The 27,042-nt window shown below is 39.9% G+C and overlaps 1 protein-coding gene across 1 annotated transcript in view; it reads right to left on the reverse strand.

Annotated features, from left to right (window-relative positions):
- Positions 1 to 27,042, reverse strand: part of DLGAP2 (discs, large (Drosophila) homolog-associated protein 2) — an 82,383-nt gene that overhangs the window by 37,421 nt on the left and 17,920 nt on the right. The window contains exons 3-4 of the mRNA XM_010152322.1: positions 17,780 to 17,927; positions 13,921 to 14,140 (exon numbers count right to left, since the gene is read on the reverse strand). Of these exons, the coding sequence (XP_010150624.1) occupies positions 13,921 to 14,140; positions 17,780 to 17,927 (368 nt within the window). The remainder of the gene's footprint in view (positions 1 to 13,920; positions 14,141 to 17,779; positions 17,928 to 27,042) is intronic.

Consider the following 27,042-nt stretch of genomic DNA (forward strand, 5'->3'; position numbering starts at 1 on the left):
ATCCAAGTCGGCCATATTCAATGTGTGCCTTCAGGGGCCACCTCGACCTACACCAGTGATTTGGGATCTAATTTCTCTTTTCAGTGCTGGAGCAGTAAGTGCTCAGGCTCTGCAAAGAAAAAGAAATGTTTTGCTCCATTACCTGACTGTGGGCAGTGCTAACTGAATGTAAATGAAAGCCATAGAATCATTTAGGTTGGAAAAGACCTTTAAGTTCCTAGCACTGCCACGTTCACCACTAAACCATGTCCCTAAGCACCATGTCTACACGTCTTTTAAATACCTCCAGGGATGGTGACTCCACCATGTTCCTGGGCAGTCTGTTCCAGTGCCTGACAACCTTTTTGGTGAAAAAGTTTTTCCTAATATCCAATCTGAACCTACCCTGGTGCAACTTGAGGCTGTCTCCTCTTGTCCTATCGCTTGTCACTCGGCAGAAGACACCAACCCTCACCTCTCTGCAACCTCCTTTCAGGTAGTTGTAGAGAGCGGTAAGGTCTCCCCTGAGCCTCCTCTTCTCCAGGCTAAACACTCCCAGTTCCAACAGCTGCTCCGTGCTCCAGACCCGTCCCCAGCTCCGTTGTCCTTCTCTGGACACGCTCCAGCACCTCAATGACTCTGCCGAAGTGAGGGGCCCAAAACTGAACACAGTACTCAAGGTGTGGCCTCAACAGTGCCAAGTACAGGGGGATGATCCCTTCTCTAGTACTGCTGGCCACATTGCTCCTGATACAAAGTCCTTCAAAATACTTCTCAAACACACCCACTTTGCACTTAAACTGAAATATTTGCTGTATGTGAGTGCAGGGCAGGTGAGGAAGACTGTTCACACTCATAGAGTCCAGACTCCTCCAGCCCTTTGCTGCTCCCTGAATAGATCTGCACCTTTGCTTGTTGCTTTGACAGTGAAAGATCCTCTCATTTCAGAGGGTTTTCCATGTTCAAGAGTTTCTCCATTTGTAAGGTCATGAGAGCATTTTTTTGAACTGTAAAGATATTAAAACCTTGCAGAAATAGTCATTAAAACTTAGCAATGTCATACACTGCTTGAAATTCAAGAGAGAATTTTGTTTTAAATTAAGTTAATTCTCTTAATCAAATCTTTGGTACATTTCTCTCAAACATAATCAGAGACATACTTTAGTTACTAACCTATCTTCCTGCTTCTTCCCTTTTCTCATTCAGCCCTCCACAGTGGATCCTAGCCAGTAAAGGGACAGGGTAGTTTCTCAGTAGAGAAAGAGTCTTTTGAGCTTGGATATCTGTGAAAAGAACCCTGTTTCTTGCTTTCCAGACTAATCAGTAAGAAACAGTGATATACTCACAGTGATATTTTTTGTGAGATACTTTCTTGGAAAGACTGCTTTCACTCAGATGAGTTTTATCAGCTCCGTTTATATGAGGGCTGCATTTTATTTAAACTACATAACCCGAAGCATCGCCTGAGTGGTAGGTATTTACAACTTCCTAACCTTTTTTTCCTGACCAGTCATTTTACCTGTGTTATGTTTAGGTAAACCTTGATATTGTTACACCCTGAAGTCAGATGTTAATTGATGGTCTCATGTTGCCATAGTCTGTGGGGGCAAAATGCTGCATTTATTCTGTGCCAGTTTTTTAAGTAGGGTCTTTTAGTAATAATGAATTAGCATACCTTCAAGACAGTATCTGAGAACTCTACATGGGAATCCATCCCACCTCACATTAGTCACTTAAAAATCAGTCATCCAAGTCTAAGTTAGTTGTCTGATCTCTTTTAGAATATAATTTTTAGAATTAGAGAAAAATAAGCAATTCTGGGGGAAATTCTCACCCATCCTAGATGCTTCTTTTGCCAGGAAATGAATCATCCTATGCAAGTGCCTACTTCTCTCCATCAACCACAAAGAGAATCAAGGACAACCAGCTCAGATCAGGACATCTAATTTTGAAATGCCTAAAGGGCTGAGACAAATTCCAGCCAAAACCTCTGTCCCTCTTGACAACACTGGTAGGACTCTGGTATGCACTAGGACATAGCCTCTCCTGTCTCCTGTTACCTGTCTTCATTGGAAAAATGGGAGCTTTGTCTCCTCTGCTCCACAGCCCCTGTAAGAAAGCCTGTGTGGAATTGCCTGCATTAATGACTGAATCTTCATTTCCTGCTCCTTGATCCCTTCTTCTGGAGCTACTACATAGCAGATAATAATATCTTGGCCTAAGGTCCTTCTGTAGCTCCACAAAAGCATTAAAAGCAAACCCTCTGTAGTTTTTAAATTGATTGCACAGTCTAACGTACTGAGCTAGACCGTGCTGTTACTCCCACTGAAGTTGCTGATATTGAAGTCAGTGGAATGAGACCAGTTCACACAAACTCAAGATCTGGACCATTATCATAACGTATTATTGACATAGGAAGGATTTGTGCTTCTTATGTATGACTTCTTAAAAGAGTTTTTCAAAGTAGCACGCCACTGGGACACTCTTGTCATATGAACCCCATCAAAATTTTATTTTTTAAGCAGCATCTCTTTTTGACATCTCTTGGCTAAACAGAATCTATATAGTTCTGTGAAAAAAGACTGAAATCATTAGCATGACATGTAAACTCAATCAGAGTTTACCAGGGTAAGGCAAAATTACTGGATAAGTTGTTTTTTTGTTTTGTTTTGTTTTTTTAATCTGTGTGTGCATCAGGTTGGACTCAATATTCAGAGTAGATCCTTTTAGGCTTAAAGTTCTGTACATCTATCTGATTTTGTACAGGAAACTAACAATTAAGTGGAAATGTGACCACTAAATTTGGAAAAAGATGGAGTCTAAGTACACACTACAATCTCCCAGGAGGAGACCAGTATAAAAGGAATTACTGTAATCAAGTCATTCGGTGCGTAAGTCGTTACCTCCATATTAAGGAAACAGGTCTGTAGGCAGCCCATGTTACGTAAACGATAAAATCTGTTTTGACAGTGTAATTAATGTTAGTCTCAAAACAGAAATGCAAATCAAACAAGACATCAAGGTCAGAAACCGTAAGCCTTTGCTAAAGTTAAAAGAGATGTGGGCAACACAAACCTCATGGATTGCTGATGGACCAGTTACAAAGAGTTCTATTTTAGATCAGTTAATTAGCGAGAAATTATAGCCTAACCAGCATCCTGTAGACAGCATGGCAAAGTGCTGACAGCTGTAATGCTCTTCTAAACAGTTCCCATGTGCCTCTAAAACACTGAAGCTGCATTAAAAACCACCATCTCAGTTTTTTGGTTGCAGGAAGGAAAAATGTACCTTTAACTATACTCTGTTTAATTTCCAGAATGTATATGCAGCTTTTCAGGAATATAGACTGCATTTGTCACATCATCAAAACAGTAAGAGACTAAGAGAAAAGAAGAGATCCAAAAACTAAGAGTCACTCCTACAGGGCTACTCTTTTCACATTGAAACAAAATAGAAAATTTGAAAACATTTGTCAGGAGAATCTAACCAGTGTTACTGGAATTCTGTACTTAGAGAAAAAATTCTCTTCTTCAGCTCCCACATACCCTTATCACTCAAGTCAAATAATTTCCATCAGCCTCCTAAGCCCACTCACAGACATATTATGTAATTTTATCATTGGTTTTGTTTGTATATTTTCTATTCTCATGTTTACACTAACTGTGTGCAATTTGTGATTTTCTTTTACTTACAGTATGGAATTTGAAACATTAAATAGGAAGAGAAAAACAGTTTGCTCACTTAATCTTAAGGAAGTGTTGCGCAGTAGACTACTCTTAACAGCACATTATGATAATGGTCCTACATTAAAGAATTTAAGTGATTACAAAATATTTTAATCAAAGAAAATTTAGTACCTTTAAATCATCCTTTTAATCCACAGAGAGCCACAAGTCTGGACACAATCTCAGAGTGGACTTTTGAGATTGGTACCAATAAAGGCAATAGTCAAATCAAAAAATCATTTTACCCAAGATGCAGATGGGGTCAGTATCAGTGTCAAAACCAGTGCTCAGAACGCTACTTGCCGGCTGCCAGCTCTGTATTTAGCTGCAGCAAATGTTGCTGCATTTTGAGCTCTTCTTCCGGTTTTGGCTGGGATAGAGTTAATTTTCTTTCTAATAGATGGTATAATTTTCTGTTTTGCATTTAGTATGATAACAATGTTGACAACACACTGCCGTTGTTAGCTGTTGCTAAGTAGTTGCAGTGCTTATAGGAAGCCAAGGACTTTTCAGCTTCCTGTGCCCTGTCAGAGGAGAGTTGCACAAGAAGCTGTGAGGGGGCATAGCCAGGACAGCTGATCCAGACTGGCCAAAATGATATTCCATACCCTATAACATCATGCTCAGTATATAAAACTGGAGCTGGCCAGAGAAACAGGGACATCCAGAGGACAATTTCTTTCATAACAGATACCAATCCTAAAGGAGATAAATCACATTTCATTGACTCTAATAGGACATTAATGTGACTGCCTTTGACAGCTATATGTATTAGGTGAGATGAATTTCTATGACTGAAATTTTTATGGGGTTTTTTGAGTGGGGAAAGGAGATGAAGAGTGGAAATATATGTATTTTTCTGGACACAGAACTATCCCAAAAGGTAAAGAAATGCATATAAAAATCATGACTCATTGATATGTCCTTGGTATTCTGTTCTCAGTCTCAGAAATCCAAGTGATAGGTTACTTGCTTCAAACTCAGTATCTTCCCTAACCCTCTTTCGATGTCCTCTAGTTGTCCTTGAGGAGTAGTAATGAGCTGCTTGGATTGCTCTGACCTTTTTGGTTCCCAGTGTGTATGTTTTAATGTAGTGTCTACTGAGAGTGAATCTTGGCCTTACAGGGAGTACAGAGCTTGTTGGTAAGTGTCGGGGTGCTATTAGGTGAGCGTAAGATATCTGGGGGTAGGTAGGAGCTTGCTGACTCTGTTGGTGCACAATAGGATGCATACACTGTATTCAGTCTGAGTCAAACTCAGTTAACATAGGTAACTAATACCTTTGTAGGGGTTCTAGCCCTCCTGCTTAGCCTACAGCTGCTTGTCCAGAAGGATACAATTCTCTAATATGTCCCATGCGGATGTCTCAAATGCCTGAAACCTTTGAACTGATCTAAATCTATTGTCACGGGAACGTAGACAACTAGTTTGCACAAAAGCATCTATGTTTAGATGACTTGATCTGGAGGTAAACCCTATACCATTTAACTAACCTGACTGGCCACAGGTGAATTCTGTCTGGTTATGTCCTAGGAATGTCACCAATTGTAGTATCTTTATTTTCTCTGATCCTCTGGAAAAAAATCTTTCAAGTATAAGTATCAGGTTTGCCAATTGCCCTTCCAGAGTAGATCTGAGTCTGAACGAAATTTCTGACATGAAATGGAGACTTAAGTACAAGTTTATTTTTATGAAACTCAGTTTCAGGAAAGTGAAAACAGAGGTCAGGAGTTGCTGAGAGACTGCCAGAGATGTGCAAGCACCCCAAGAGGGTTTTTTTATATTAACAAAACAAAGAATTTGCTGGAAGTAAAAGTAAAGGTAAATGTAATAGTTTTTCTCCTGCTTCTGTGCCTTTCCACTGAAACATAAGATACGGCTTTATTTAAACACTGAAGAACTTTCTCTGTGTCTACCTTCAGATGCCTCTGTTATTTGGGAAGGATTTGGGTGGCAGCTGCCTACCAACATTCTGTTCTGCTAAAAAAGGCAATTTTGTAAGTTAGAAATAATGTCCCTCAGGAGAAGTACATTTGTAAGTGGCGAGCATTAAACAAAATGTCCTTGCCATGAGGCAGAACAGTAGTGAAGGCATGTGAACTTGCCTCCCTAAACGCCTGGTAATGCATTTTTGGAAACAGTTTTACTAGCCAATGGACAATCTAGAATTGAAAAGGTCCCTATGGAAGTGAGGTCTGACCTGCTGTAATGGAGTTTATTGTTATTTTGAAGTGCAGCCCTGTTTCTTCACACATAGCCTCTATTGGCCCCTGTGCCTTTACTACAACCCACAGAAGAGGAATTCCCCTGTGGCTGTACACAGAGTTTTAAGGTTTGGTTTTTTTTTTACATTTTTTAATTGTAAAGAAGCTAGAGCAGAACTCAGCTCACGCCCCTGGCATACTGTAACCGTAACAAAGCTAAGGGCCAATTTGTCAAGGAAAATTCAGTCATCTTCAAGAGTTATGCTTAGTTACATTAACTGATGGACTGAGGCCCTGATGGATGAAATATTACACAGGAGCTAGTAAAAATTAGTGTCAGAACGCAGTCAAAATGATGTCTATATACCCAGCACAGCAAGCATTGTAGATCCAGTGCACGTCATCATTACGGCTCCTGACATATACGCATTCAGCAAAAACCAGGACTGAAGAGACGGCATGGAGAGCTTAGAATCATAGAACCACAGGATGGCTTGGTTGGAAGGGACCTTAAAGCCCATCTAGTTCCACCCCCCCTGCCATGGGCAGGGACACCTTCCACTAGACCAGGTTGCTCAAAGCCTCATCCAGCCTGGCCTTGAACCCTTCCAGGGATGGGGCATCCACAGCTTCTCTGGGCAACCTGTTCCAGTGCCTCACCACCCTCTCCATGAAGAACTTCTTCCTGTATCAAATCTAAACCTCCCCACTTTCAATTTATACCCATTACCCCTTGTCCTATCACTACAGCTTCTGAGAAGACTCCTTAGAGGGTTTTTTTTCATTCACAGAGGAGCACAGAAGGAGAAGCACTGGCAGGAGAGGGGTGCCTACTACAAGTACAAAGAAGCACGATGAACTGGTGCTTCCAGGTTCACCCACCCAGCGAGCTTCCCCCAGCTGTACAGACCCACCCACGGACAAAACCCTCTGGCAACCTCAAGCTAAATAGCTGGGCTGAAATTTGCCTCTGCCACCGGTAGCTTCCATCATGTCAGGAAGGCTTGGAACACTGAGCAGTGAATCACCCTCTTTGCGTGACTGTTTTTTTTCTTTCTCATACATTCTTTTTTTATTTTATTTTGCATGATATGGTACAAAAACAAAGCTGAGAAAACTGTGAAAACTGATCCCACAGAACAGCTTTGAAGCCAAATTCTGCCAGGGGAGGGAGCATGGGTGTTCTTTCTAATAAAGAAAGAACCAGCTGTCTGGCAAATCTAATTGGTTATGGAGGAATTATGTCAAGCACAGAACAGCAGGAGGAAGAGAGAAACACTCATTACACATTTTTCAAACTAACCATAGATGGAAGGCACTGACTTCGTTTTTTATCATTGCCTCCACAGATCATCTGTACCAAGGAGAATGAAAATTACAAAAAGCTCCTGGCTACTGCTCCAACTGTTTTCATGCCTCATCAGCCTGAAGAGGCCAGACGCCCAGGCAGCCGTGATCAGCACAGCCTTACTCCATCTCAGGGAACCCCAGATTTATGAACAGTTGCAATGGCCTCTTGGCCATTATCTGTTGAACTTTTTGAACCAAAGGGCTGGAGTCACCTTCATCCCAGTGACTCCCTGGGCCACTTCCACCACATAGGGCTGCTATTAAACAGCAGTGTCAGCATAGCAGCAGAACTTATATATACGTAAAAGAATTAAAGACTAATTACTCCCCCCAGATACACCCAGAGCAATGAAAATGATGCGTGTGCATCCAAGTGTAGAACTGGGCTCATCGTTTGTTGGTATAAGATTTATTCTCACAGTATAGGCACACAAGTTGGCACAGCATCAAAGTATTAACTCAGGGTCCCCAAGTGCTCCCACAGATATATGGTATGTTTCCTGCAGAGAGTTAGAGTGCCAGATAATCTCATGGAGCCCCAACAGTAATTAAGCAAAGTATTTATTAATTATTTATTAAGCAAAGCAATTTATAAATGAGAATACAGCTCATATAATATAGAGAACACGGCCCTCTATATCTTATTTCAACTTAAGGTTTTGTGGTTTTAGACATACCTGTTGTGTATATCTCTGCTAGCTATTACTTAGCAATGAATACCAGTAAACACCTCTAAGACTCAGTATTTGTTTTTATAGAGAGAAGAGAAACTGTGGATATGTTACTTCATGCATATGTTTTCCCCCATTTGGCTGTTTATTCCTAGCCATGCTGCATTGGATTAAGAAGACCCAAGTAACCACCTGGATGAAGTATCTCATTCTTGAGAAAAGAAAATAAAATCATGCATTTATTGATCGTAAAATATTTTTAGGAAATGAGGAGTGTGTTTGTCCAATTTTTATATTTCTATATATTTATAATACCCCTTTCAACCTTGTATTCTCCAGGTTGAACAGCCCCAGCTGTCTTATCCTTTCCTCATAGAAGAGATGCTCCAGATCCCTGGTCTTCTTAGTGATGGTTCACTGAACTCATTAGCTCCATATGTAGTAGCATCATGACCTGTAGTAGCACCTGCCCTTGGTATCCTCATATCTTTGGAAAAAAAGCCCAAACCCCAAAAGAATAGCTACTGTCATTGATGTTCAGATAGCAACTGGCGAATCATTCCTTTCGGGGTCTGCAGGGGTAGCTGTGCTATGGAGGAGTACAACTTCCTGAAGGACTCTCATATTCTCACACCTTTAAGTTTGTATGTACATGACCATGCTATCTATTTACTGGCAATGAGACTTCTGTGGCTAAATATCAAACGTGGTCTAAAAAATCACCCTATGTAGCCCCTTATTTAAAAAATGCTGAAAATAGCTTTAAGTCAGGAGAAAGGAAACCTGCAATTCCTCAGGCATTCCGAGTAATCGTATGAACTGTAATTGAAAACTCCCTCATGCAATGTGACCTTGTTTGAATTAATTGGTTTTGGAATTAGAGCTCAATAGTTCAGTAAATGTGGAATCCTCTGAAGTTTACTCATTGCCAAGAAGAATCCTACTGGCTGAGAAAAGTACAGTGGACGAAGGACAGTTCCCTACTTCTCATCCTTTTCAGTAGACTCTTTAGTGAGTTTAGTAGAGCTACCTACTGTGAATTACATAAAAGGAGGGGCTTATACAACTGATCTGACAGATTTGCATTATGTTTTCTAGAAAAATGAAGTCACTGTAAGGCCGTGTACTGGCCACTTAAGGCTAGTAACTATATCTCCTGAAACTAGCAGTGCTTCATGCTAAGTTTCTCTCAAGATGAGCCGGCAATCCCTGACGTAGCCTTCCTGAAGGGGCCTACAAGGAAGCTGGGGGGGACTTTTACAAGGGCCTGTAGTGACAGGACAAGGGGTAAAGGGTTTAAATTGTAAGCGGGGAAGTTCAGATCAGATGTTCTTCACAGAGAGGGGGGTGAGGCACTGGAACAGGCTGCCCAGAGAAGCTGTAGATGCCCCATCCCTGGAAGTGTTCAAGGCCAGGCTGGATGAGGCTTTGAGCAACCTGGTCTAGTGGAAGGTGTCCCTGCCCATGGCAGGGGGGTTGGAACTAGATGGTCTTTAAGGTCCCTTCCAACCCAAACCATTCTATGCTTCTATGAAGCAGGAAAAGGGGTCTTGGGCTGACACTGACCATAGGACAGAAATCCAGGATGTTTTTATGTACCGTGACCCAACCCCCACTGTGTTGAAGTCCATAGCTAGGTGTATTTTTTCTGACATTAATCCATTCATCAAAAAAATACAACGGTACACAAAAAAATTGGGTTAGAAGAAAACGTGAAGTAGTTTTAAGAAACTGAAAGTTATGCTCCCTTTAATTCATCAGCCTAAACGCTGAAGAACTTAAATGAGGCCACTCAGTCAGTGCTTGTTGCTGGTGAGGGATTTCGTACTTCTGATGGGAGTGCTTCAGTTCCTCCTTATAGGACATTTAGTCTTTTCTGCTTTAGCTGTTTCAATTTGCATGTAAAAGCAATATTCACTGAGCAGATATCCCACCTGATGGGTGAGTGTCCTGAGCAGCGGGCTTAGAGCGGCAGTATCTCTCTCAATAAAGATGAAAGTGTTTTATACAATTTATAATAATGCCATTAGGAGAACCTGAGTGTGCCCCTCACAGCTGAACAGACAATAACCTGGTGTTCAGGTTATCCTGGATGGCCAAAGGTGCAAATACCGAATCACTCTCTGCCTCACAGAAGGGATATTAACATGCTCTTCTGCTTTACAACAGACCATCCTAACTGCTACCTCCAGTAACATTGCAATCCAGTAAGTATTTCTGCCTTTACGGTAAAACCAAACAACATCAAAAACAACCTGAAATATTCTATGATTCTATAATATATGGAGTAAGTAGTATACAGGATTCTCTCTACATACAGGACACGTAACAAAAATAAGTTGACCTTCTCAGGTAAAGGGTAAACAAGGGAGAGAGTGGTTAGTATCTTCTAAACCTCTTCACTGGTTATGTTTTCGCAGTACAATCTAGTGTTGCACCAGGGTATGTGAATTCCTTTTCAGAAAGGCAGCCTGGGTATTGCAGGTGGGCTAACGTGTTGCTGCACCACTGCTCCCAGCCTAGTGCACTTTGTGTCCCAAGAGCACTCTACAGCCAGGGTGCACCGTGCACTGAGCTGGTGGTGACACAGCTCTGGCACCTCAGCTAGCTTGTGTGTGTTCCCACAGCACTCTGCGACATTAGCCAGGAAACAGCCTCCCAAGCTGACAGCATAGATATGTATGTGCAGACAGACGACAGGGACCCAGGCTGGTAGCACCTGGAAAAGCGAAACAGATTTTATGCGCTCTTCCTGAGAAGTGAAGCATTGCTCGCAGGAGTAGCAAAGATGTAAAGCAGTAGTAGTTAGGATGACTACTGCACTTTGCAACTTCCCAGTCAGGAAATTACATGTTGTCTGTGATGGAGGGACAAGGTGGGAGGCAGCGGCAGCTGGAGCTGTGTTTTCTCAGCTGTGCATCTGACAGTTACAGCTGGATACAGTTCAGAGACAGAAAGCATATGCTGTCATTCAGGGCTTTTAACATGAGGTATTTTTTACTGGGTTCATTATCTCTTTGCAAAATGAAACTGGATGGGTAGAAATGCCCTAGCTACGATGACACATGAGCCTTAGCAGGGGTCACACAGAGTCCAGGCCTAGCTCACAGTGTGCCAGCAATGCCGGCCAACTCCTCTGCATTGTCACTTGCCTCAGTCTTTTGCACCCGGGGCAACAGATAGTGCCCTACATCTTGTCACAGTCTCCATCCGAGGTGGAGGAGCCTGGTCTCACAAATAATTAAACTACATGGGTCTGTGCAAAAAGTATGTGTTCACTAGTACCATAGATATTGCTAATGAACCACCTGGCTTTCTCTGTAAAGCTGTATACATTTAAGAAGAGCCAGTTACTGGTAGTTCTTTGTCCATCTATTAGAAAACTCCATTAGCAGAATCCATTAATAATGTCCCACATAATATTCATTACAGTTGTAACCTTCCTACCTTCTGAAAGCTGTTCATGCATCAAGGAACATTTTAGAGAACTCTATGCTGTAAATATATGTTCTGTAATTTTGTAATTGAATTAAAAAAATCAAATAGAAAATTTTTTATTTTAGATTTACATTTTTAGTTACGTGAATTAATTTTTAGCTAAGCCTATGTGTTACGATTTAATTACTTCACAACATCGATAAGGAGCAGTCATGACCTATATCGCTAAAATTTCAAGTAATAATTAAATTGCAATGCCTGTTAATTTTTGAAGAAATTGCTTTAGTTTCTTTGCCAAGAAGAGTTTGTTATATCAGAAGCACAAAAGGAATTAATGTAATGTAATTTTCCTAAGAATTCAAAAGACTGTATTGGAACTGAAGGCTGATGCAAAACTTCGACCTTTTTGACATTTATTTGAATGAAGCCTGTATAAATGTCAAATATCTGCCAACTCCATTTTCACATTTCAGGCAACTGCTCCTTTTACAATTTTCAGAGAGGTCTGGAGCAGCAAGATATTTTTTTGAATTATAGTATGGATAAGAAATTAAGCCTTTCTCTCCAAAGCGAAAGGGGCTGAAGAGAGAAATATGGAAGAGTTACCCCCAGGGTTTTAAGAATGAGAATTTATTTGGCAACTGAAATTTTCAATTAATTGTGAATCACATAATCCTTACTCTCCCTGTAAATCAGATAAATATTTCTAATTTCAATATTTATCTTACACAGAAGCTCAGGACAAATGGCTCAGTGGTACAGAGATAATATTTTGAATACAGAACCACACTTAGAACTTTATACAGTCCATAGGCTTGGAACAGTTTTGGCTCAGGAAAACACGTCAGATCATCTGTTTTCTTCACAATATCAATATCACCTCACCACAACAAAGCAGAAAGATTACATATTTGGGCAAGAAAATCTATCTGCTAAATCATTTCTGAGATGAGGGAGAAGCCATGTGTGGAAGGAAGGTTAAAGTTTTCAAACCCATATTGTTTAACCATCAGACTTCTAATCAATGCAAAACATTTTTCATAAGTATGAAAACATTGAGATGCAAATATATTTACTGCCTAATCTGGTTATTTTCCCAAACATATTCTATTATTCAGCTTTGTTGCTCTAGAAAAAAAAAAAAAATTCCTTTCAGTAAGAATTTTGGGCTTATCTAGCACATAAACTCAAGACAGCTTAGGTTAAAACCAATCACATTGGTAACCAAAGTAATTCTGAAAGTATTCCAATTCAGTGCCTGGAGTCAAGCCCTAAAATAGATATTTAGTTGTGTCTTTTGCTATGGAAGGTTTCTTCATAATAATCACACAGTACTATATGACAAAGATGAAAAGGAGTCTCTGGGGTAGCAATAAAATCTCATTTTGTATCATGATAGCATCTCTATTAAACAAAGGACAGAAACATCCCTAGAGATGGCACTGTAAGCCACAACTTCTGGTTTTACACAAAGTTATATATAGCAACCAAAATACTATGCTTAAGATAAAATAACATTTTATGCTACTTCTGGAATGCAAATTTATGTTATTCAACTTCAGCTTGCTTCCTTTTTAAGCTCCCACTGTTCTGTTATACAACAGATGTGTCAAGCAAATAATTTAAAAAGTATTTTTGCATGATACATTTTGGGATCTATTTTTACCTTCTGTAGATGGATAGCCTGCACTGCAATTTAATATTATGTGGCAAGGACAATATCATAATTAGGAAATTACATTAACATAATGGGAAACACAAAAATGAATTTGGATCACTTAAAAAAAATAAGTTTGTTATAGATTTAATTTTAATTATTTAACTGCTATCTGTGCAATCTTTTATCCACCAATACTAAATGCTAACTTTCTAAAATGAATAAAGCTATAACCTTTGCTAAGGAACTAATAAGAGAAAACAAAGTTACTAGAAGAATGTTAAAAGATCCTAAAAATGAATGGTATAACTATGAATGGTAATGGTTACTGAGTAGTAATAGTAGACGTCTGAAGCTTGCAATAATCTTTATGATTCAAGGTATTGATACAACTGTTTGCACCTTTTCTAAAAGTAAGTAATCAATTCCCTGTTAACTTAATTGCCTGTAAGTGTTTAGACCAGGTATTTAAAACTTTTCTTCTCTTTTTCTTTTGGCGTTAGGAGGAACTAAATTAAAATCTGTGCAACTGATGTCATTTAGAAGATCAATTACTTGATGGATAAAAATATCTGAATATCTAACAATAACTAAATGATACCGTGCACACTTGCATTTTCATATTTGCACCTGGATAACTGTTTGTATGGAAAACAGAGGTCAAATTAAGGCTATGCTGAAGTCCAAGATGATCATATTATGCTTGCAGGATTCTCCTCAGAAGTAGCTTATTCCAGGGTGTAGCCACAACCGTAGAATATTACAGGCTAAGAATATGTGTATCAAATATTATCACTAGACATGGAAATTGTTCCCAGTGTCAAACATCCTTTCACAAAACAAGCTGACATATTTTTACATGCAGAACATTGGAAGGGTCATTGTAATTGGCTTACCTGTGGTTGACCTGATAGTTGAGGTGATGTTGGAAGATGCCATCGCAGGTATACATTCATCATCTTGGGAATAGCCTGCCTGAATGGCACGCAAGTAACTGTGGCTTCTTGTTCGGAAACATCCAGGGAGGTCAAGGGCATCCATTGCCTGAGCTTCAACTTCACTAAACACTGATTCACACACCGATTCAAATTGCCCATTAACCTCTGCTTCACTCATCTGAATAAACAACAACAATGCATTTGATTTTTGACTTGCTTTTTTGTGATCATCACGGCCTCAACATCTCAAATGGACACCTGTACATTGATGAAGAACTGTTTTAGCAAATAGTTAAAATGTAGTAATCCCTTCTGATCACATTCACATTTTTTAACTTACATCAGCTGTTTATATGTATATAGTAAGTACATCACACATGCCATACAATTAATTTTACATTTAATATCTTTTGACATATTCAGAGGACTCTAAATACACGATTTAATGGTAACCAACAAGATCACTCTGTGCTGATAGAAATCCATGTTCTGCCAGGATAGGAGAAGAGAAATCAGCTATACTAATATTAGTCCTCAGAAGGTGAGGGTGGATTGCCTGGGCTTCTCGCTTATAAGCAGTTACTACTCATGTGGACATTTGGCCTGTGTCGCAGGTTATTATCTTCCTCTCACTACAAAAGGGGCTCAAGGAAGTATCTCATACTTGAAGATGCTTAAGTTCAGGGGAGGTGATGCTTCTGAAAGGTTTGAGAACTATTGCAACTGGATTTGTGTCCAGTGAAGCATGTGAGAGAATAACCGTTGTCTGAAATAGAGTGAAAAGTGGTCAGATGAGAAGATAATGCTTGAACCACCTTCAGCTGAGAAGGGCCCTAAGACAAACTCATTCCCTGGTTAACTGGGTAAGCCATTCAACTTCTGTGGAAAAATGAGGTGCAGCCACTACTGCTGCCTTTTGTTCAGCAGCATTATTTTAGTTCTGATGCTTCTGCCATGAGGTGTGCTGAGGAACGCTGCCTGTCCCAGCACCCTAGATGTGCCTACCTGCATCACCTACCAGGCTGGCCCCTTGGGGGTTTTCAGCACCCCCCTCCAGCTCCCCACAGGGCTTGGGCAGGAGCCAGCATCTACCTGCTGACCCTGCACTGCAGGCTGGGCATGATGCAAACCCAAACATTTTTAGGAAGCTTTCATGATAAACAGGGTATTAGGCAGGCTGGCCAGAGGGTTTAGTCTGGCTGGCCAGACTTAAGGAACCTCTTTGGTAGGGAACCATGTATTTCAGTTTTGAAGATGAGTGCCTAAATTCGCCCTAGGTAATTTTTAAGAGGTTCTCTGAACTCAGCCCTAACTACCTGTAAATGTACCTGAACAATTCAAAATTATGATTATCCAAAATCAGACAGAAAGTTAACACTGAACAGACAAATGCATGATGTCTTGATACTAATTGTTTTAAAAAGAGAGTGCTAGAAATCAGAATCAGTATAAATACCAAGTTAAATTTGTAGCATTGATAAAGAGTGTATCTACTTGATACTACTTTTTCAATACGGTTGCTAAGTGCATTTTTCATTATTACTGTGCCTAGTATATTATTCATTATGGGAACAGAGTGAGTGCAAATGTGTCAAATGTTTTAGGATTTTGATTAAGTAAATGGAAATTTCATACGGAACTTCTGATGATAATGAATAACTGATATTTTAATTTCATGTAAGACATTTTGGCTACTAAATCTCTTCTGAAAGGAATTACATTACCATTCATAAAATTTGCTTCTAATAAAGTTAAATAGACTAATGCAATCTCGAAAAGATTAAAAAAAAATCTTACTCTGAAATATTTTGCGTACATCATTGATCAGGAAATTTATGGTAATATAGTTCATAAACACTTTAAGCTTTAACTGCTTCTTTCAAACTAAGGTCATTGACAATAGAAAATAAATGTTTCAAAGCTTAAACTAAAAATATAAACCATGAAACCCAGCATCTTTCTTGACTCTACCCTTGGTTAAGAGTGAAAAAGGAAGGATATCACAAAAAAAAAAAAGGCATTAAAGATACCATAAATCACACAAACTTTTACTCTGTAGATGGGACAAGAAAATAATGTTGTCATGGAAAAGGAACAGGAAACAGCAAACATTCCCAACTTGTTATTTTAACATATTTACTTTGTGTAGTATATATTAAATGCATTTATTACTGGTCTGGAAACAGCTGGACTGTGAGGCAGGAAGTATGTGGTTGACACAAAATTACACAGGTTAGTGAAGACTGAAAAGAAGGTAAGGAACTATATCCAGCAGGTTTAGTTAATCTGGCCAATTGAGCAATCTGCCTGCAAATAGAAATCTATTGTTGGCATCTTTCCAGGTAATGCACATTGGAATGAAGAATTTTAACCTCTGCTGAAACCAGGAAGTCATTATGGACAGCTCAGTGAACATCTCCGTGCACAGACATGGTCAAAGAGGCAGAAGATGTTAGGATAGTTCTGTATTATAGCTTTGTTAGGTGACAGCCAACAGCACTTGCTCTGAATGCAGGACCTAATTCTTGGAAACTTTCACAGAACCAGAGTGCAATAAAAATAGAAAATAGCCAAACCAGGGTAATGAAAACCAAGGCGTGAAAATGATGGGGACAGGTTTCACGAGGGAGCTATGAAAAATAATGAAAGGTTTGGAAAATGACTGGCTGTCTGTTTCTAATTCTGATGTGTGCTATACAAGATTAAACTTAGATTTATCCCGCATAAATTAAGGAATTTGACTGAAGGGCATTAGTCAGGCAGCTAGTCCCTCCCAACTCTCTACAGTCAGTGGAGACTGACAAGCATTTCCAGAGGGCTCTCAGCCCACTTGGGATGTGCACTGTCATGGAAAAAACTCTTTCACTCCATTAACTACAGAGGAAGCTTTAGTTGTTGCCTCAGTTAAAAGCCTCAAGTTAGATGAGTTGAATCCAGGCCTGAAGAGCCATGCAATACAAATTAAATGTGAATTAATATAAAATTGCTTTTTAAAAAAAACCCCAACATATCCATTGTGCATAATTAGCTACTATACCCGTAGGTGCCTTACTAAATGGTCAAAGAAAAACAGAGTAGCACATATCTGAGAAGAGGGCAGGGCCCACCTGTCCATGAAGCAACAGAGGGAAGAAATGTCAGGAGCAATGAACGCTAGAAACATTGGAAAACTTGTGTAAACTCCTTCACTGAACGGAGCATGCACATACTTCATAAGGCGGGTTGCACTTCAAGCCTGATTCAGATCTCACTTCAGCATGAATTAGTACTAACTAACCAGGATAAAACCAGCAGGGTGGAAAAATGTTTCTTTTAGAAGTCTCCATGCATAGAATAATTGATGGGACTTATTCTTTCACCCAAGAAGAGTGAGGGATCGAGTTTAGATGTGAATCACTGCTCCTTTGGAGCATAATTATTTCAATCTATATCTTAATCTGGCAACCCACATTTACTGAAATCAGAGTAGATATTTTCAGAGGATGAGTATTACAGGAGTGTTCCCCTTATGCTCAGTCTGAATCTTCTTAACATTTAAATACTTAATATAGACTGAAAATCAAAATACCAATATTTATATTTTTAATGAGAAATAAATGGAAAATATTATGCATGGTAGCGTACCTTTGCTTCTAGCATTCAGTATTTTCCTTGAAATTTTGAGCAAGGGTTACATTCCTCAGAACTGAATTACTTTGACAATTCACATCCTCAGTTTGATATTAAAAAGATAAAAAACCACCTAAACCCATCCACTAGCGACAAATCTTGCATCTGTGATTAACCTATAAGAAAAGTTATAACAAGAATTTCCCACCTGACTAACACAGCTGGCCTGACTGAGCGTGCTCACTGCTCTCATATAGCTCTGATTCCTTGAGCGAAACTTTGGGGAATTGTAGTTTGCAGAGGGATCCAGGTTGTGACCCCCAGGCACGTCACTTGCAGTTTGAAGGTAGCTCTGACTACAAAGGAAAGAGGAAGAAAAAAGGAAAGGGTGTAAAACTACAGATGGAATCATTTAGGACACTAAAGACAGTAATTTGTATGAGACTCACAAATGCATTCCCCAGGGTCAAAATCTCTCTCTATAAAGCATCACAGATCAGTCGTAGTCAAACCCCTTAGCAGAAGCAGAGAATCTGTCTGCAGTTCTGCTACCTAGATGGTATGAAATTTTAAGTCTTAGCTATATTTCAACATCATCAGTCCTCCTGCCTATTAATGTTGAATTTTACTAAAAGGGAATGTCTAGGTCAACAGAAACAAGAACCAGAACCAAAGCATAAACCAAAGTAACTAAAACTGTTTCTTCATAGATAAAATCTGTTACTTTTCATCTGTTTTTCATCAAGGTGTTAGGCATCAAGAGACCTTTTATCTTCAAAGGATTGATATATTTTTACAACAGATCAGAATACCCCATGTTCAGCTAAAAAAACCCCAGATAAAGAAGGTACTCAGAGCAACTGCACGAAGCTCTAGGAATGCTTTGCTTACAACACATCTCCCAGTTCACAGGACTGGGACCCTGACGCCACACTAAGCCCCTTTCAGTATGCTTTCACTACAAAGGTATGTTAGCCTTCATGTTTTATGTCAAATATACGGTTTATCTCTCATTCCAGGAAAATAAAAGAGACCTAAGAGAAGAACTTCACTTCGAATGCAAAATCGTTTAAAAAACTCCAAGTTGTGAACAGGGTTTGCCAGAGTTCTCAGAACCTCTGAAAACCAGATTTTAGGAGTCGTATGACACTTGTCTCTAAACACCAATGCAGAAATTAATTCATGTTTCAGAAAATGTTGGGTTTCATGTGGTAAATAAAGCTTTTTTTAATATTTATTCCTTAAAGGAGCTTTAACAAAATCACAGTTTCTGGGGGCGATGGATTTGTACCAGTCAAATACCCATCAGTATTGCAATACAGTTACTTGACTCTGGGCAGGCAGGGTTTCTCCATGCAGCCGTGGCTGTGACAAATGCCGGGGCTGTCGGGATGTTCCCGGTGAAAGAGGAAGCTTCCACTCTGGAAGTACCAGACCACTCAGTGAATGAGAAAGCCACAGGTTCAACTCCTGGTGTAAAACGAGGCGCAAACCAGGCCCTTGTTTCATAGACCATAGTTATCACACATTGAGCATGACCATAGGCCAGTGCCTGAGGAAGGCCTCAGCCTTCCTCACTCAGCGGACACAGCTTGAGTTTGAGCTGGAAGCAACCCCTGAAGGGCACTCAGGGAGGAATCTCAGACCCTTTCTCATGGCCCTGACTTCAGCGGGAAATGTGTTGAGCTCCATCTCCCTGTGTGGCCACATCTTTTAATGTCAGACTTGTGAGATGACCCAGGGTCCTGTGTAGCAGCAGCTGCTAGAGTAGATGGGATTTACAGACCACCCCAACCTTACCCTTGGGAGACCTGTTCTCAAGCACTTCCATGTGTTCTCCCTGGCTTGGCCATCTCAGGGTCAAGACAGACAGCCTTGCTGCCTCAGTCCATCTGCCAATGGCTGGGCTCTCTGCTTCTCTAAGATGACCTGCTGCCGCCTTCTTCAAAAAAGTGGACAGGTTTTGTTATCATCTTGGTGCAAGGCAGGCATTTTTTTTTTGCTTAAGAAATTTCCCTGGAGGACAAACATTTTTTACTCCCTGTCTTTATTCAGTGCCTTCTGCAGAATACCTCTGTAACCTCAAGACAAAGGTAAACTATGTAGAAACTATTCTATGACTGCTAAAACCAAAATGGAAATGTAGGAGATTGATGCAGACTGTAGTGACTGTAAGTCATTACAGTCCAAGTGATCTACAGATTATGATAGCTGTCTGACAGTGGGCCTAATTTGGTTTTAGATGATGAAAACAAGAACTGTAGCAGCCTTTTTTGTTCCCACAGATATGAAGACAAATATAATAGATAAGGCAAGGTGGTATATAGCCTATCTTTAGTTGCTGGATATAACTAAACCTCCTTTATTCTATAGAAAGAAGTCTAATGACTGTCACCTGCTTTGTGTCATTTGGATTCCTTTCGTATGCTTTACTAAATCAGTCTCATGTTGTTAATTTAGAATTTTTCAAAATGGGTAGATGAGCCCCACCTGGACCTTTGGCTTGTCATCAGGTGGTAAAATCTGGGATTCTGAGTTCAGAAGCAGTTTGTGAAAGAGACATTTGAGGTTTCTTCAATAAAACATGGGCCACATTAAGAAAAATAGGGGCAATATAATTATATTACAAATTATTTTATAAACTACTTCAATTAATTTAAACTGACTCCTAATAATTGTTTCCTTTGCTAAGTAATTCTAAAAATTCAAGTATTTCAATATCCTTGGGAGGTATTGCTATCACCAAATGCAATCAACAATTTCTACAGCAATAATTTATTAGTGAAAGAAGCCTAGTATTCCATGGTACTGCTAATCAGCTGAGTTTTGATGGATGAATTTGGACATGACCTGATAGTTAAATAATTTTCCATTTATCAGAGGAAAGCAATTGATTCATAGGACTGCAGCAAAATAAAAGAAATGTTAAATGTATTAGGCTGTAAAAGCAATTTCACATCCATTTTATTAATACTTTGAAATTTTTCTGATAAAAGAAAGATTAGTTTTCATTTCTAAGATATACACCGTAAGTTATCTTCTAGGATAAATGTCTCCATGCATTGTAAAAATTATGGTCTTGCTATAAACATGATCCAGAGCAAAAACTCCATAGAACCAAAAGTTATGTAAGAAATTTGCTTGCAAATGTCATTATCTATTGCTCAAGAATCTCTCATGCTTGTCAGCAAAGCACACACCACATGTGGCATTGGTAAATGCTGGCTTTTTAATGACATCCACCCCATATATAAGCTTAAAAACAAAATTAGAATTGTTTAGGTTGGAAAAGACCTCTGAGATCACTAGGTCCAACCCTTAACCTAGGACTGCTCAATCCACCACTAAACCATGTCCCTAAGCACCACGTCTACAGGTCTTTTAAATACCTCCAGGGATGGTGTCTCCACCACATCCCTGGGCAGCCTGTTCCAGTGCCTGACAACCTTTTTGGTGAAGAAGTTTTTTCTAACATCCAACCTAAACCTCCCTTGGTGCAACTTGAGGCTGTTTTCTCTTTCCTATCACTTGTTACCTGGGAGAAGAGACCAACTCCCACCTCTCTGCAACCTCCTTTCAGGTAGTTGTAGGGATCAATAAGGTCTCCCCTGAGCCTCCTCTTCTCCAGGCTAAACACCCCCAGCTCCTTCAGCAGCTCCTCACAGAACTTTTGCTCCAGACCCTTCCCCAGCTCTGTTGCCCTTCTCTGGACACGCTCCAGCACCTCAATGTCCTTCTTACAGTGCGGGGCCCAAAACTGAACACAGGATTTGAGGTGCAGTCTCACCAGTGCCAAGTACAGGGGTGCAATCCCTTCCCTAGTCCTGCTGGCCACACTCTCCCTGATACAAGCCAGGATGCTGGGCACGCAGCTGGGTCACACTCAGCTGGCTGTCAGCCAACACCTCCAGGTCCTTTTCTACTGGGCAGCTTTCCAGGCAATCTTCCCTAAGCCTGTAGTGTTCCATGGGATCGTTGTGACCCAGAACTTGGCCTTGTTGAACCTCACACAATTGGCCTCGGCCCATCTATCCAGATCCCTCTGAAGAGCCTTCCTATCCTCAAGCAGATCAGCCCTCCCACCAAACTTGGTGTTGTCCTGGTCGAGATTATTGATAAAGGTATTAAACAAAAGTCACCCCAATACTGAACCCTTGATCTTAATTTCAGAAACACCACAACTCTGTCACTTTGATAAAAGAAAATATTTTCTTTCATGCTCTGTAGTAGATGATCTTATACGTCAGCTGATTACGGAAGAAGTGCAAGACAAGAATGAGCACGAGATGGTTTGACAGTCCATCTCCAGGACCACACTCAAATACACACATTAACATCAGGTGACTCTAAAGTTTGGCACTACGGAAAAAGCAAGAAGAGGATGAGATTAATAGGAAAAATTAAATTGGAATTCTAGTTCTTTTCCCATTTACTTTTACAAACAAACAAGATTTTAGGAATGGATTCCCTTTTAAAAGCTTTTTTGCCCTCAAGGGTTGCTTTCCCTTTTCCATTGGCTACAACAAGTCCAGGGCAGCTAAGAAGAGGTCTTAAATCCAATGAGAAGTATGGTAGCTGCAAGCAAGGTGCAAAGCCTAGAGAACTTTTAGGAATAAGGTTGTCCCATGTAATGATCTTGCAGCTCTTGAGAACCTCTACTCTAAAAGCAAAACTTTAAGACTCCCAGTGAAGATAGCTAAATTTGTAGCAGCACTTTCAGTGCTCAGCAGATTGCCTGAGTGCATTTGGGGAGTCCAAAACACTGTATTATAGCCACATAAAGTAAACTATAGTATGGCATGCTTATCTGGGACAGGATATCTGATAGCATATCTGACGGTATATCTGGGATAGTATGTCACCCTGATACAGAGTGAATGGGAAAGAGGTTAGGTTGCATATTCCAACAGGAAAAAAAAAAAAAAAAGGTAAGAGGCAGCAGTCCAAAAAAGAGTTCCTGCTTAGAAGTTTCTAGGAGTCTTGCATCACAGCCTCCCTTTTCTTGCATTCCTCTAGTTTGCAAAGAGTCAGGCCTCCAAATCTCACATGCCCTGCTGCTCTTATCTGACAGCTGCCCCTTCTTCCAACCTCAGAACTCGCATTTACCAAAACTCCCGAGTATAGGTGTCCTTCATTCCTGACCACTCCAGATCCTAATCCTTACTGCTTCCTAGAATCCTCTTAATTCCCAGCTCACAAGGTCTTCCAAAACACCATCACAGAAGCCAGCATTTGGGCACTTGCCCTACTTCTGTTCTCTGCAGATTTCAGCAGAACCCAAACACCCCTGTCTCAGCAGAATTCAGCTCACCCCTGCTACAGCTACCTAACCCTACTCCCTCACTGGGGACATTGGCTTCCACAAAAGTACACACTCTTCTGCTTCTTGCAGAAAGTAACTATTCCTGCCCACACGTCACCAAAACTGAAATTTAAGAGTAGAACGGGGAAAAATAATTGCTGGAAAACACCTGTTACTTTACACCTACATGCAACAAGATGCGCTAAAAAAAACTAAAATAGAAAAGAAATAAAGACAGCATATTTTACCCTTTTGTCTCCAAAAACCAAATTTCTTTCTGTGTTTTGCTCTGTCCTGTAGCCAACCTTAAGAGAATTCAGAAAAAAAGTAGGAAGAAATTTGTTTACTTATATCGTAATAAAAAAAAAAATTGATAATGTCTGTGGAGATTTCAGGAGATGGAAGAGCACATCTACACCTCCTTATCTTTTCCCCACTTATGCCATTGTAACAGAAGACTTGTAAAACTAGAGAGCTGCTTAGAACATGTTTTAGTGAAAGGAACAATCATGAAAGCTAATTCAATAGCTGCAGTCAAGCATTAACTAATGATAAAGGAAGGACTCTTATTTCCTTATCTTTTGCCATCTACTTCCTCCTCTATTAACTGTGCATTTTTGAAACGAGTAAGATGCTTACTTTATAGACTAGTTTATAACTAACTTCGGAGGGCTTTTTTCCTGCATTCCAATGTTTTATATAAATTTTGGAAAGTTTATATGACTGTGGATAGCATCTGAAGCAGCCCAATGACTTCAGCATATAGTCCTGGGGTACCCGAGTCATTCCCACCGAGGTCTGTACCACAGCACCTTGCACCACTCACTTGACGTCTGGGACTCTGTGCAGCACTCGGCCCATGCTTTGTCATCACTCAGCTCAGATGCTGCTGAACAGCCAGGGTGTTTGTGGCATGTTTCCTGAGGTCCCTTGTCATTGTTGTATGACCAGTATTACTGTAAGCTAGGATTACAACGCACAGTACTGTACCGTGACTTATGCAACCACTGCATGTTTTCCAGGACAAACCTTGCTGTCATTTGGTAGAAAGGTGTCTCTGAAAGCAAAACAACATGGCTTCATGTTTTTAGGACACCTTGAAATGCCAGATTTAGAGGCTGTCATGGTTTTACAGCTTATAGCTAAGCCAGGGTCAAAACAAAAAAAGAAACCCCCTAACTTCTCCCTATAAATTCAGATTCCTGAGCAGCAGTACTTGACAGTCAAGACAACCCTAGTGGGAACGTGGGGTGTATGAGTCCTGAGAAAGGGAACTCTGTCACACCGCTCTGTTTTTTTTACTGTCTCTATTTTATTTTCTAATAAGTGATTGATGTCATATACTTGTCATAAACCTAATACCGTCGCTGAAAAAAGTATGGATGATGCCAACAATGCAGCAAATGTCGTACACTTGCCAAGGTCATTCCTTGATACACTTTTATTCAAAATAATGATCACTCCCCAGAATCCCTGTTCTCCCTCAAATGTTCAGCGACCGATGCACCCTGGGTCAAGAAGGTACCAAAAGAGAATGAAAATATCCCCAGGCCTCTAAAAGTTGCAGCAAGAAGGTCACCCTCTGACTCTGAATGGGTCTATCAGGTTTATTAAGGGAGCATCAGATATAAAGAAAGTCCATTTTCCTTCAAATTAATTTTTCAAATTGTAATATCTAAAATAGTACATTTTTATTTTCATGATCATGCCTGCATTTGTCCAAAAATCTGAGAATGAATGGGAGCATTAAAGAAAGTACAATCACCTCTGTTTAAATCAGTATATGCAATTCAAAAGTATCATTCTGGGACAAAAAGATAAAATTCGCAAAAGAATTCATCTTGGGCACCTAAAAGGGAAGTGCATTAGGATTAGCAAAGTAGCAGAAGTCATCAGAACCTATTTTATTGAGAGATTTGCATTTCAATGGATATTCATTTCTCTATCTGGGTCTATCTTAACTTTGTCATTGTAGGTACATGAAATAACTCATCGACCAGGATCTAATGATTAAGCTTAGCTAGCAGTGCCATTGTATAGCAGCCACCAGTCCTACTGTGTCTCTGTGGATCCCTGCTGAAGTCAATAGAGCTCTGCAAAGGGGCACAGATGTGCCTGCGTGCAGCCCATTGGAGAACTCTGAGTATAGACATTAAGCCTGATTCTCCCTTTGGAATAGCACAGTTAGACTGGTTCTTTGAAAAAAACTGAAAGTACGCATAAATCCGGTGAATTTATCTGCAGGGAAGAATTTATTTTCTAATCTTTGCCAGACTGGAGCTACCCTTTCATCAGTGATAGATAAAAGAATTTCGGCCAAATTAAATTTTTAAGACGCCTATATATTTCATCATTGACCTATAGCCTTTTATAAAAAAGGTGCCTGAAAGCTATTGAACGTTTGATTTATTACAGGAATATGTTAGGAAAGAGGTGGAGACTGCTGTTTCCATCCTTACGAAATGCCTACTAATCACTGGTAGGGGAGAACCTTTCTCGTCAGTAAGTATTTAGGGATTTTGTACAACATGAACCAGAAGAGAATGAGAGGAAATAATCTGGAATAGTTAAACAGTCTGGTGGTTTGATCACTCCTTGCAATGTGATGTAGGCTTAGTCAGGTCTGCACTCCAAATCACACAGAATGTGCGTATGATAAAAAAAAATCTGATGTGGGAAATCCAAACGCAGAGCTATTGTTTGTAAGAGGTGACAGATGTGCACATATAGCTAATCCTAAAAGTCTTGTTCCAATATCCTATTTTGAGCTCACCCTGGAGAGCAGAAAGTGAACTGGTCAGCAACAACAAAACTCAAGCAGATGTTATGGCAAAAATTTAGAGGCATTCAAAGCATCATGTAGCAGTTCAGTAAATGGAGCTGAGGTTCTGAGAAAAACTGAAATACTGGATGTATGTTCCCTTATAGAAATGAAATATTAATAATTTTCTTCAGGAAGCTATCTCACTTCTTATTTTCTTTTATTTGCTTTTGGTACATCTACATGCACACATGCAAAAAATCATAATTAGGCAGAACAAATGTAGACTACAGACCATCAGGACTCAGTAAAGCATCTAAGGATGAGCTTAATTTAAATAAACACGTAAGACCATTAAAGCCAATGGGTCTTAAGCAAATATGCAACCTTTTCATGCTGAAGTTGAAGATATTAATGATGCTATGTAATTTCTCGGGAAAAAATAGAGTGGAATTGGGAAAAGTGAAAAGATACACATGATTTGTAATTTTTAACCAAAAGCATCTTAATTTTCAAATCCTTGCCTGAAGACAAGTGTTTCTACACACATAATTTATAATCTCATTTAGTTTTTATTAAAAACTAAACAAATGAGAAAAGCAGCTCTTGATCATTTTCAAATGAAAAGTAAAACTAACATATTTGTTGCAAGTAGGAATGAATAAGCGCCAGAAACATATTTCTCTTAGATCTCAGTATTTGTGCTTGTGTGACTGGCCTGAATGTTACTGCATTTTCACCGCAATCCATCACATAATTGCATCTTTCTGACAAAAGCCTGTTTTATTCCTGAGAAGACTCTGCACTCTGTTCAGAGCCTTAGGATCGCCTTTCCATCCCTACTCCAGGGTAATACATTCCAGCCCTACAACATAAATCTGGAATTTGCTACAATGAGGCAGGAGATCTGGGCTCAATTATTCCCTGGCTTTCACACCACACTACTTCTATGAGAACACGGTGCCTGACAGTGCTTAAGAGCATTTCCTATTATTCTGCAAAGGAAGAAAGGATGGGGACCATCTTCTGACCCTGTACAAGATATTTCCTAGGTAGCCAGATAACTAGCTGCCCTTCATCAGCATTCCCTCTTAACCCTGTGGGCTAATCTAACCCATATCTTCCTGTCTGCAGCAGAGAACACTATCACTCTGCCAGTGGCCCACTGATTGCATTATTAGTTGATAAGGCTTTGTAATTAGCCCTCAAACTCTCCTCAGTAAATCTCCAATTTCACCCCTCAGAGACTCGAGTAGATGCTACTACACTATAGGGCCTCAGAAAGCTACTAATTAAGTGTGTAATGAGGCTTTTTAGAGTCAAAAGATTGAGGAAAAACCAAACATAAATATGAAGCATATAAAAGATTAGGGTTACTTTTCTAGTGATTCTCCCCATCTCTTCTATT

Source organism: Eurypyga helias, unplaced genomic scaffold (assembly GCF_000690775.1).
Source record: "Eurypyga helias isolate BGI_N326 unplaced genomic scaffold, ASM69077v1 scaffold11075, whole genome shotgun sequence".
NCBI lineage: Eukaryota > Metazoa > Chordata > Aves > Eurypygiformes > Eurypygidae > Eurypyga > Eurypyga helias.